Genomic DNA, 12,257 nt, shown 5'->3' with positions numbered 1-12,257 from the left:
ACGAAGCTGCTCGTGGTCACCTCCAGGCAAAGCAGACCTGCCAGCCAGCCACGCGGCCACTTTGCTGGCACATGGAGGACCCTTCGGCCACCCAGGGCAGGGGACAGTCTGAGGTCTCTGCACCTGGCTGGCTCTGGTGGCAGGGAGCAGGGCTGCAGGCCTCCCCAGGGGTGGTGTCCAGGGTCGGGGAACTGTGGCCACTGTCCTCTTGCCCAAAGCCGTCAGTTCCCTGCAGGGACCGGCCCTCTGCTGGTGGCTTCCTCCAAAGCTGAGGCTGGGGTCCTCCAGAGCTGGGCCGGGCTCCTGGGCCAGCCGCGGCCACTCACCTCACTGCCCACAGATGCCCACTGCCAGGCCAGGCCGGGCACAGCCCCTCAGTGTCTGGAGTCCGGGGTGGTCCAGGGCAGGGCCAGGCTGCCTGCGGGGGAGGCTCACCACCCGACTCCCACCAGGGCTGTCCCCGAGGGTGGCAGTGCCAGCTCTGACCAAAGCGTCCCTTTTGACCTGGAGTCTGTACCCATGATTCTCTCCCTGTTTGTTCGCGAAAGTTCCAGCGCATCTCAGAGGCTGCGGGGGCCGCCGTGTGCCTTGCTGTCCCGCGAGGCTGCGCGCCCAGCGAAGGTGACCAGGGCCAGCGTGGGTGAGGGCGCAGGGAGGCCTGCAGATCCCAAGACCCAGGGCACTGCACCAGCTGGGTGGCCTCCTGTGAAGACATGTCCGCCCATAGGAGAGGCCCCGGGGGCCTGGGTCTCGAAACAGCTTCCCTTAGCTGAGAGCCGAGGGGAGCCACACGAGAGGGACCTTGTGGGGACAGTGTCCCCGGGGCAGTGGAGGTCCACGCAGCACAGCAGTCGGGTGGGGCACACGGCTCTGGCGCGGGGCCTGTTGGTGTCCTAATGGGAACTGAGGCACCTGGGAGGGGCCGGTGCGAGAAGCCAGGATCTGAAGCGCTGGGTATCACTGGCCATGTGTGAAGAGGACACGTCTGTGGCGGGCGAGGGGAACACAGGAGGCAGGGTTGTCACCCGGAGGCCCCGTGCCTGTCACGTGTCTCGTCAGAGAACCGCCGAGGTGCATGACCCCACACGAGCCGACCTTCCTGCTCCAGTTTACAAACCAACAGCCACACGGGCACCTGGCTACCTGGACCCCTGTCATGGTCGGGGACAGAGATAAATAAAGGATCTTGCTGAAAACCAGAGTGACGTGGTGACGTCGTCTGTGGGGAGGAAGAGGAGGCTGGTGTGAGCCCAAGGGACGGGCGCCCCTGGTTATTGAACCATGTCACAGAGGTGGGGGGGCTGCCGCAGTGGGCGGACAGAGTGGCCCAAGCAACGGTCCTTCCGAGATCAGGGGTGGGGAAGCCCATCTCCAGAACGCCAAGAGCTACAGCTGTCACCTGGGCAGGGCACAGGGACGCTGGCTTCAGCCCAGCTGGGCATCAGGGCTGGGTGGCAGGAGGCACTCCCTGTCACCTGGCAAGTCACTTACCCAGTCTGCCCCCTGAAGAGACAGTACCTGCCCTTAAAGGGCCAGCGCTGGTTCCTCCCTGCAGTACCAAGGACACCTGGTAGAGAAGCAGCCCGTGTGTCCTAAAGCGGGCAGCGGGGACTGGTGGCCAGGAGCCCCGGGAGCTGCCCAACCACCAGGTGTTCCGCACTCAAGCCCAGCTCCAGCCAGATGAGTCCCCAGGTGCCACAGCAAGCAGAAGGGAAGAGTGCCCGCCGCCTGGGGCCCTGGTGTTCTCACCTCCCATGTGTGTGCCACCAGTCACAGCTGCTAAGGTGACCTCCGTGTCTCGCGGGGACACCGGGGTGGGGAGGGGGCCTGGCTGCCCTGCAGAGGGGACCCCACCTCCCAGGACAGCAGCGGCCTGGGAGCGCCCTTCAGGCCCTGCGGTCCGGCAGGACCAGCCCCTTGTCCACGCAAGGTCGCCCCAGGTCCCCCGACCCAGTGGGCCCTGAACTCTTCTCCCAGAGGTGCCTGTTCGTCATCTCCCAGAGTCACCTACATCCTCCGTGTTTGGTGCCACTGAGCAAATTAATGGCATCGAGTGCCTACAACATGGAGCAGGGGAGAGGCAGGGTGGCCCTGTGGCCTGGCTCTGGACGCTGCTGCACAGGAAGCCACCGGGAGCTTTGAGACACACTGTGCCCCCCACCGCCCTGCGTGCCAGGGCACCTTCCCTGGGGGGGGATACCAGGGGTTGAAACTAGGGGCCTCTTCAGGGTGGCCCCTGGCAGCAGGCTGCCCTGTGACTCGTTTCCTGTCACGTTCTAACGTGCAGCTGGGGCTGAGGGGCTCTGCTCTGAAGGGCCAGGATGGGAAGGTCTTGGAAACAAGCTGGCTGGAGAGTGGCATCGGCTCTGTCCCCATGTGGCCCTGGGCACCTGAACCCAGCTTCTAAAGGGACAGCTGTGGGGTTTTTTTTGAGGGGGGGAATACCCAGGATTGAACTCAGGGGCACTCGACCACTGAGCCTCACCCCCAGCCCTATTTTCTATTTAGAGACAGGGTCTCACTGAGTTGCTTAGGGCCTCACCATTGCTGAGGCTGGTTTGAACTCTTGATCCTCCTGCTTCAGCCTCCTGAGCCACTGGGATGACAGGCATGCGCCACCACACCCGGCTCCCTTTTTATTCTTGAGCCAAGCTTGAGTTGTGCTTTCTATCCGTAGCCACCAAGACGTCCTCCTCCACTGCACGCCTTGTCTGTGGGGCCTGGCGCCTGCTCTCAGAGGCGCAGCGTGAGATTCGAACAGAACAACCATCAGGCAGGTTCTGGGAGGGGGGGAGGGACTGCACGTGTGTGTTAGACACAAGGAGGAAGAGCCCAAGCCAAGTCCCCTGTGCTGTTCTCAGGACCATCTCGCCGGCTCTGCAGCCTTCCCTGACATTGGCCTCCTCGCTGACCTGCTGACCCATGTAAATGCAGGAACAGGACAGAAAACGGCCACACCTTACAGAGGTGCCGACAGAAGGCATGACAACCCTCAAGCAGACTATGGCATTAGGTGGCAGGAGAGGAGGACTGGGGACTTCTGCCTCCTTCCCAGGTGTCCTGTCGGTCCTCGTCCCTGCCTCCCCGCCCTGCTTCTGCTCCCCACGCCCTGTATTTGAACCACCCCAGGTTCATGGAGTGCTTTCTCCAAGCACAGAGAGCATGCCCCATGAGGGTCCTTCTGCATCATGCCATTAGATCCTTGTGGCCCGGACAGGGAGAGTCACACACCCTTAACACACGAGGAAGCCAGGCTCAGCGTGAGCAGTCACTGGGAACAGAGCCTGTGGCCGGCGGGAGCTGGAATGAGAAGCCAGTGATCCGAGCCTCTGTCCACAGGTTCCTCGTCAGATTCAACCTACCTGGGTCAAAACTATTCTGGAAAAAAAACTGTACTGACTTCTTGTCATTGTTCTTTAAACAACACAGGCCACGACTGTTCACCCAGCGTTGACACTGCGTTAGTTGTTGTGAGTTAGAGATGGCTTGAAGCACACAGGGGGCTGTGTGACCCCTGTGCTGGAAGTGACTTGCATGTCCCTGGGTTTTGGTATCCACTGGGGTCTTGGAACCAGTTACCCGTGGAGACCGAGAGAGGGCTGCCCACCAGGTTCTGGACATCTACCTGACACTGGGTGGGGACGGTGGTCTGCCTTCTCAGGACACTCCTGACACTCCTCAACTGAGGGTCCACAAGAAACCAAGCCCCTTGTTTTATCAAAGAGGACACAAGGGTCAGAGAAATAAAGTGACCGACCCTGATTTCCACGGCAGTAAGGTGCGGAGCTGCGATTTGGACCCAGTTCTGGGACACCAAAGCCTGCGTGATCCAGGAGGGACAGCCCCTGGCAGCAGCCCTGCAGACCTCGGGGGAAGGAAGCGCCTCCAATCTGTACCTGCCACCTGCCCACAGGGCTCTGGCCAGGACCCAGGCCTTTGCCTGGGAGTGCTCTTCCCAGCCACCAGGATGGCGGGACACGGGGAAGGGCTGCCTCTCGCCCTGCTTCTCTCTCAGGAGCCAGCGTCCCTTCTGCTGAAACCACACCAAGCCACCCAAGCTTAAAGTCTTCTCCTGGCCCAGACCTTGCAGCCCTGCATGGCCCTTCGTGGGGGCCACCTCTCCCACTCCCCGCACTGCCCTCTGGAAGGACGGGCGCCTGGAATCACCAGCACCAGTATTGCATTTGCAGGCGGGTGTATTAGTTTCCTTGGCTGCTGTAACAAATGATCTCAGTGTCTTAAAGCAAACGAGATTCATTGTCACGGTTCTGGAGGCTGGACGTCCAAGATCGGTCTCACTGGACCTCATTCCACGTGTTCATAGTCACATACCCACCTTCTGCGGGCTCCAGGGTCCATTCCTTACCTTTCCCAGCCTCCAGTGGCTGCGGGCTTCCTGACAACCTCCACCAAGAGAAACACCAGCGAGGGTGACTTCAACAAGGACCCCAGTCTCGCTGGGCACCACGGTGCACACCTGTAATCCCAGCTTGGGAGGCAGAAGGATAAAAAGTTTGAGGCCAGCCTCACAACTTAGCGAGGCCCTAAGGAACTTGCTGAAACCCTGTCTCTAAATAAAAAGTAAAAAGGGCCGGGGATGTGGTTCAGGGGTCAAGCCCTCCTGGGTTCAATCCTGGTACAAAAAAAAAAATGCCAGTCTCCTTTAGCTACCACACTGTCTGTCACTGTCACTGTCACTGTGGTGGTGGCAGGAGTACTGGATGCCTAGATGCTTCCTCCGGGGGGAGAGGCAGCTTGACTAGGTGCCAGTGTTTCCCTAGGGAACAAAGGGCCTTTCCCAGTGGGAATCCGAAGGCCACTATTCATCTCTCCCAGGAACTTGAGTCCCACAGTGCACAAGGGCAGGAACCCTGCAGGGACTGACCCCATCAGAGCCTCCTGCTCCCCCCCCTCCCATGGCTTCTGCAGGCTCTACAGCAGCATTCTAGATTGTGAGGCCAGTGAAGCCAGCGTGGACCGTCCCACACAGGCCACCTGCCCCGCCGCCACAGGAGGGCGGGCGGACGGGCGGGCGGTGCTCCTGCTGCAGGAACATGCAGTGTGGCCCCCAGGGTCTCTGCTCTGGGGCATCTCACTCATTTTGAGGGCGTGGGCCTGTGGCTGTCGCTCAGAGCCCCAGATGCCTGAGACATTGGACAGGAAGCTGGGGGTTGGGCATTCTTTTTCCTGCCACTTCTAAGCCACTGTCACCTAGCCTTGGCGATAACGCTGCAGCTCCCTGACCTCTGGGGCTCTGGGCACAGGACAGAGGCTCCGTGGCTGCCTGTGCTGGGACCTCAACCCCAGGAGGGTGGGCTTCGGGGGCCTTTCCATACCCACAGGCCGCCTGCCTGAGGCTCTGTTGGCAAAGGGTTACCACACAGGAGGCACCGTGGGCCTGTCTCACACTGGGGGCCACTCCCGGGTTACTAAATCAGCACTGGTGTGAGGGGGTGCCCTTTCTTCCCACTCCCACCCTTCCCTAGGACCAGGGAGGGATTCTCCCCCAGCATCCCTTCCCCACGCCGCTCTGACCCAGGGCTCCCGGCAGGCCACAGGCACCTGTCCCCAAGAAGCTGGGCATGGCGGGCCCAGGTAACTGGCAGCAGGAGACAGCTGGGCCTCTGGGAGGAAGCCCACTCTGAGGAGGGGGGTGAGTGGAAAGCCACCAGAGCAGGTCCCAGACGGAGGCAAGGGGGACCAGCTGCCCATCCGTACCAGCTCTGTCTGGGCCTTGTGGAAGACGCGGGCGAGCTCACAATTTGTGGCTGTCCAGCCCGGGTCTGCGAGGAGGAACCGTAGGTAGCTGGGATCCCAACTGAAGCTCTGAGCCCAGGGTGATGAGCAGCGTGGCTGGGTGGGGGGGAGGTCCCTGCCCTACAACTGGAACCCTGACAGGTGTGTGGAGATAGGCGTGCATGTGTGTCCTTGACCTGCTGTGCCACGTTACAACAGGGGCTTCAAGTGCATGTATTACACCTCAATTTCTGTAGGTCGGGACAGTGGCTTGGGTTGGCATTCTGGGGGCTGCACGGGGCTGGACGATGTGCTTGCAGCAGGTTCACGGGGCGGCTGGCCCACTCAGGCACAGGCCTGCCTCAGGACGGCCCAGGGGGGCCTCTGCGGTCCTCGCACTTCAGTGCACCCTTTGTGATCAGGACTCGGCTTTGGGGTGGGCCTTCACGGGAAGCCCTGGCTGCCTGCTGTCCTGCTTTCTAAGAAACGGATGCATTTTGTATCCAAAGCAGCCTGTGGAATTGGGTGAGAAGGGAGGTTTGTGAAGTTAAGACTGGGACCCGAGGCTGGCTGGGTGGCTGGGTGGCTGACATTCAGCCCCGGGCAAGGGGCAGCCAAGGACATTCTTAGGAAGCACGGCTTGCTTGGAGGCCATGAGATGGCTCTGGACTCTTGACTTCCGCCACATAACACTGTAACAGGTCGTGATTTCACCAAGTTGGAGACTGGGTTCCAAGTCCCAGAGGCTCCATTAGCAAAAGGAAGAGCAAGGCTGCTCCTGAGCGCCCCCGCCAGGAAAGGCAGGAACTGCAGCCAAGTTTGCTGTGGGGCGTGCACGAGGGGCAGGCATGGAAACAGGAGTGAAACCCCAGCAGAGGACAGTGCGAGTTTATCCTAGTTCGAGGCAGCAGCCTCCTCTATCACCTGCAGTGGCGGGAGGGACCCTAGGGAGAGGAGGTGACGTGGGCCTAAGGAGCTGGCACTCACAGGCGCAGAGGCCGCAGCTCCTCCCCGGCAGAGGGCTGGTCCCTGCGCATGGGTCCTTTCCTGGCCACAAGGATCGCAGGGAAGGAAAAGCACAGGCACAGCAGAGACCACGGCTGCCCCTGTGCTCACGGGGCGGCCACCTGTGGATTCAACCAACCACACATCAAAGTCACCTGGAGAAACAGTCCTGTCCACACTGAGCAAGGGCAGGCCCTCCTCGTCGTCAGCCCCTCACTATGCAGGGTGACGGTGTCCTCGGCACTCACGCAGGTTTGCGAGAACCCCAGAGGTGACCAGAGCATGCAGGAGGACGCGCGTGGGTTGTAAGGGACTCAGTGTCCTAAACTGGAACATGATGGGGGCTCTGGGAGCCACGCCGACACCGGGGGGTGCCGTGTGCATACACCTCACATGAACACGGTGGAGCTCACCTGAACTGCCACTAGAAATGTCACTCTTCAGCCACTGACAACTCTTTGACATGTGTTTTATTTTTAGCCCTTGGAAACTTGTTTCAAGAAAAGACAACAGGTCATCGACACCACTGCTCCCAACGTGACTTGCTCCACCAGGAGTCCTAAGGGCATCTCGGTGTTTCCAGCAAACCTGGACAGCTCTGACCCGTGTCCTGGACCCCAGCGCCTGACCACCTTGCAGGGGCTCTGCCAGGGGAAGGTCCACTCTCCCCCTCACAGCTGCTGGGAACTCGGTCTTGCTTTGCCCCGAGGTCATGGGAACTCCCGTTGGGGACACCAACGGAAGGAAGCAGCCACAGAGCTGCAAGGTTGGTCCTGCTGTCCCTGCCCTTCCCTTCTCCATTGTGGATCTTCTGAAGTGCCACCTGCCGTCGGGACTCCTCTGGCACCGTCAGACTGAGGACCAGCGCAGGGCTTTGCGCAGCCCCCTCCAGGGAGCCCCTCCCCGCCTGCAGCCCCTCCCTGGAGGAGGGCGAGACCTGAGAAATGAGGGGGACAGCTGGTAACAGACCCCCCCTCCTCATCGGGACACCTCACCCTGCCCACCTTGTGATGGGGTTGAACAAACACCCTGGACTGGGGACAATTAGGTTCTAGAACACAATGCCAACTTAGACTGCAGCGCCCTTCAGGCTGGGATGAACAGAAGCAGGGACATCAAAAGCCTCCGGCCCAGGGTGACAGGGAAACAACCAACCCTGAGCTTCTTTGGTACAAGGACCTAGCAGCCATCCTGGCCCCATGTGGCCAAAGAGGGCGCTTACCAAACTGCGCCACGTCTGCAGACCCCGAGGACCCCCATTTACCCACAGCCCAGGCTGGGAAAGGAGTGGCACTCGGGGCCCCTTCCCTGGAACGGGGCACTCCACGAGAAGCAGACGGCGCAGGCCTCACTGAGGGCAGAGCTCCCCTTGCTGGCGCTGTTCAAGGTCACTGCTCCTCAGACCCTGTGGCTGTGGACACAGTTCAGAGCAAGTTCACCCCGTGCTTCAGCAGCTTCTGCCTGGCTCGGCCGGGGAGGCTGAAGGCGCTGTCCTCGGGGCTGGGGAAGCCGGAGCTCCGGGCCACGGCTGCCAGAGGCTGGAAGTAGGTCTCCTGGGCGGGGGTGCAGCAGGCGAACACGGCGGTGGAGGCGTTCCTGGGGAAGGAGGAGAAGCAGCCGGTGGTGCCCTGGGCCTCGCAGCCCACACAGGGCCCACCCAGTGGTTGGGGTGTCAATGATGTGGGTTGGGACTCTGTTCACTTGAGTTACAGGCCTCAGTGTCAATGACCGTCTTCCCTTCTCTCAACTCCCAGGGGGCTGGGACAGTCCACGGCAGCCGGGAAGGGCTGCACCCAGGGCCAGCAGGAGCAGCTATGGACTCAAGCAGAAGGGCGGCCTCCCTGCGGCCCTCGGCCGTTCCCAGAGCCTCTGCTCACTCCCCAAGTCAGCCTTGGGAGTGGCAGGACTGTCCCCCTGGACACCTGGCGCAGGGGCCCAGCTGCCCTCCTTTCCAGTGATGCAATGGCAGCATAGGAGGAAGGTGGGAGGACCTAGGGAAGGCCAGATGGGCTGGGGGAGCGTGGTTACAGGATAGGGGGATGTGACAGCGGCAGCAGGAAACCTGGGGACACAGAAGAGGAGGGACAGGGGCACAACACAGAGGAGGCCCCATTGGTGACCCCCTGGCTCCTGCTTCCTTCCATGTCAACCTAGTTCCTCACTGGCCTGTCTCCCCAGATCCATCATGAAGGGGAGGCTCAGGGCTCATGGGCTCCCTCCTCTGGCTCCTCCCGCGGCGACCCCAGGGGCCTGAGGGAGCCGGGGAGTCTTGGCCTCTGTGGAAGGGCAGTGTGGGCGCCTCACGGCTGTGAGAGGCACTGAGGCCTGGCAGGTACAACGGGGCCTGATCACACACACCTGGCGCTGATCCCAGCCCCGCTGCTCCCTGGCTGTGTGCCCTGTGCTGAGACCACCTTTCTGAGTCCTCGCTCTCCTGTGCACCAAGGACACGGCCTCCCCACACAGAGGGTGTTTTAAAGGTCACATGGTAGAAATACAGACGTGAATTTCTCAGCACACAGCGAGTGTTCAAGACAGGCGGCTGCTGCCCCCATCAGCAGGAAGACCACCTCCCAGCGTCTGACGTTACAGCGTCAAGGCCCTCTTGGCTCCAAGGCAGGTGGCATGTTGCAGCCCCCAGCAGCTGGTGGAGCAGATGCTGACATTTCACTCATTGCCACCTCCCACGGAACGTCACACGCCCCAGCACAAGCAGGTCCCAGCCACTGACTGCAGATGCAGATCACATCCAGGTGGCCCGTGGGGCAGCCCTGAGCTACAGCAGGAAGACGCACTAGGGTGGGAAGACAGAAACGCCAGCCCAGCGGCACCAGGCAGGGAAATACCTGGTGCTCAAGCAAGGCATAAGATGGTTACGTCATCCCTGCCAAGAAACCTGTGCCTCGGTGGGCCCAGGGCCCATGGCCCCACCTGCCCACAGCTGAAACCTGAGGGGAACAACGTGCACTTCAGAATCATAAGTTCAAATCCAAGCCCCGCCACTGCGGTAAGTGGCTGATCTTATATGTGCTTTAACTTCCTCATCTGCAAAATGGGGGAAAAGCCAGCATGGTGGCACACGCTGGTTATCCCAGTGGCCTGGGAGTCTGAGGCAGGAGGATTACAAGTTCAAGGCCAGCCTTAGTAATTTAGTGAGACCTCAGCAATTTACAAAGCCTTGCCTCCAATTTAAAAAATAAAAAATAAAAGGGGCTAGCATGTAGCTCAGTGGTAGAGCCCCCCTGGGTCCAAGCCACAATACTACACACAGAAAAGACAATACAAAAATGACCCAAATCATTACAAGGCACTCCCACTCTGACCCTCTCACCTGCCTTGTTTCCTGCTTACAGTTTCCTAACAGAAGCTCGTAGAAAGGAAAAACAATTAGGTTGCCTCACACTGCAAATTACAATAATTGGCAGACTGTTTCTACCGGCAGGGGTGTGCTCAAGAGGTGTGACCATGAGAAACAGCAACCAGGAAACAGTGCACTAGGAGGACACTATTTCCTAGAAGGATACTAACGCATTTAAAATAAAAATAAAACTGCAGTAACACACTAAACTCAGAAATGCGGTTATTTCTTGGGTGTGTGACGGCTGAGGGAGAAAGCACACATCACAGGTCTCTAAGAAGTTGACGTGCTTATTATTATTATTATTGTTATTATTTTGGTACCAGGGACTGAACCCAGGGGCACTGACCACTCAGCCACATCCCAGCCTTTTATATTTTTATTTAGAGACAGGGTCTCACTTAGTTGTTTAGAGCCTCCTTAAGTTGCTGAGGCTGGCTTTGAACTTGAGATCCTCCTGCCTCAGCCTCCCGAGATGCTGGGATTACAGGTGTGTGCCAAGTGGCCAACTATGAATGCTTTTATCGCTGTTTTTTTTAATATTTATTTTTAAATTTTAGGTGGACACAATATCTTTATTTTACATTTATGTGGTGCTGAGGATAGAACCCAGTGCCTCATGCATGCTAGGCGAGTGCTCTACCACTGAGCCTCAACCCAGCCCCTATCGTTTTTTGCTTTTTTGTTTTTTTTTAAATTAGGAAGAGAGCAACACTATTTCAATACCACTTGTGGCCAGCGAACAGCCAGTCTCCTCCCTAGGAACAGGCACAGAACCATGACAGGGAGGGACCCAGGAAAGCCCTATCACGTGACTGCCTGGGAATAGAGGTGGCAGCGATGGAACAGGTAAAGGGAGCCCTTGAAGAGAGTAATCAGGATGGGCTTCCGGGGGTGAGGTGCTCTGGGGCATGGGGAGGCTCACCTGGCGGTCATTTCGTACAGCGCAGGCAGCCGGGCAAAATCCGAGTGCATGAGGCTGACGGCCTGGAGGAAGCGGCGGTCCTGGGGGGTGGCCGCCTGTGGCAGGTTCGCTGGCAGGAGAGGACAGAGATGGTGAAGAGCAGACCCCTCCTCCCGTGGCCCTAAGTCCTGTGCGGGACCTGAGTGGTGCCGGGCTCGGGCCGTGACGGGGGCGGGGACCAGGTGCAGGGGGCGGGCCTAACCGGCTCCTACACAGAGATCCAAAACTGTGGGGTAGACCTCAGAGACACCTGCCCAAGTGCAACGCCTCTCAAAATGAGAAACCACCAGCCCCCCTCCCCCCTTCCAAAAAAAAAAAAAAGGACAAGCAAGGGAAGGAGTGTTTGCCAGGTGAGCCTGGCACCTCACCTGCCACCGCAGGTCCCAGGGCTGCGCACCCTGGAGGGGCCCCATCTCGCCAGCCCGCCGGAGGCCCTTACCGGAGAGCACGCTCTGGACGCGGTCGTAGTGCGTGAAGGTGTAGGTGCTGCGGGCGGGGCCCGCCTCCTCGGCCGGCAGCGTCTCCTCCAGGTGCACCTCCAGCCCGTTCAGGGACGCCAGGCTGCTGCGGTACTGCAGGGGGCGGGGAGAGGCCGGGGCTGCAGGGACCACGGGCGGCCGGCAGGGCCTTGGGTTTGCCCAGGACTTGGTTTAAAATTCATCCTGCCAGGAGCTCCCAGCGGTTGCCTGATTAGGCAAAAATGAACTCTGAGCGGCGCTTTAGCGGCTTTTAAGGAAGTACTTGCACCCTATGTTCTGATGTTTAAAAGGATCATATTGTGGAAAAATAGGAAAGGAAAAGTGAGTAAAAAGGAATTTAAAAAGAAAAAACAGCAGAGAAAAACTGCTCATGTGGGGTGGGGCTCAGCGGTAGAGCGCTTGCCCAGCAGCCCAGCACGTGCGAAGCTCTGGGTTCCCTCATCAGCGCCGCATAAAAATAAATGAAGGTATTGTGTCCCACTAAACTTAACAAGTTAGCTGCTCATGATCTCACTAGTCCTCAACCCCCGCGAATGCCCCCCCCCCACCTCCCTCCGCGCGTCTCCCACTGGCGACTCCCAGGGGTCCTTAATATAAACGGCCTGGGACCACTAGCGGGAGATTCTCAGGTGGCCTTGTGGAGTCCCACAGTGGGCACAGGGAGCTAAGTACTCTGGTGCCTCCAGAATGTGCCACTCCCAGAAAGGCTGACAAG

At 59.6% G+C, this 12,257-nt stretch overlaps 1 protein-coding gene across 5 annotated transcripts in view; it reads right to left on the bottom strand.

Moving 5' to 3' along the window:
* Nucleotides 1-7,193: 7,193 nt before the first annotated feature.
* The window catches only part of Hps4 (HPS4 biogenesis of lysosomal organelles complex 3 subunit 2), a 28,313-nt gene continuing 23,249 nt past the window's right edge, over nucleotides 7,194-12,257 (bottom strand). For 4 of the 5 annotated variants that reach the window (XM_077796030.1, XM_077796029.1, XM_026408532.2 and 1 more), the window contains 3 exons: nucleotides 11,503-11,635; nucleotides 11,025-11,133; nucleotides 7,194-8,337 (listed from right to left, as the gene is read on the bottom strand). In XM_077796030.1, the coding sequence (XP_077652156.1) occupies nucleotides 8,166-8,337; nucleotides 11,025-11,133; nucleotides 11,503-11,635 (414 nt within the window). In that variant the 3' untranslated portion in view covers nucleotides 7,194-8,165. The remainder of the gene's footprint in view (nucleotides 8,338-11,024; nucleotides 11,134-11,502; nucleotides 11,636-12,257) is intronic. The other variant, XR_013343339.1, reaches the window with a different exon arrangement.

Source organism: Urocitellus parryii, chromosome 3 (assembly GCF_045843805.1).
Source record: "Urocitellus parryii isolate mUroPar1 chromosome 3, mUroPar1.hap1, whole genome shotgun sequence".
Lineage (NCBI taxonomy): Eukaryota > Metazoa > Chordata > Mammalia > Rodentia > Sciuridae > Urocitellus > Urocitellus parryii.
Note: the sequence above shows the minus strand (reverse complement) of the source record. Positions and strands in the feature narration are given on the sequence as shown.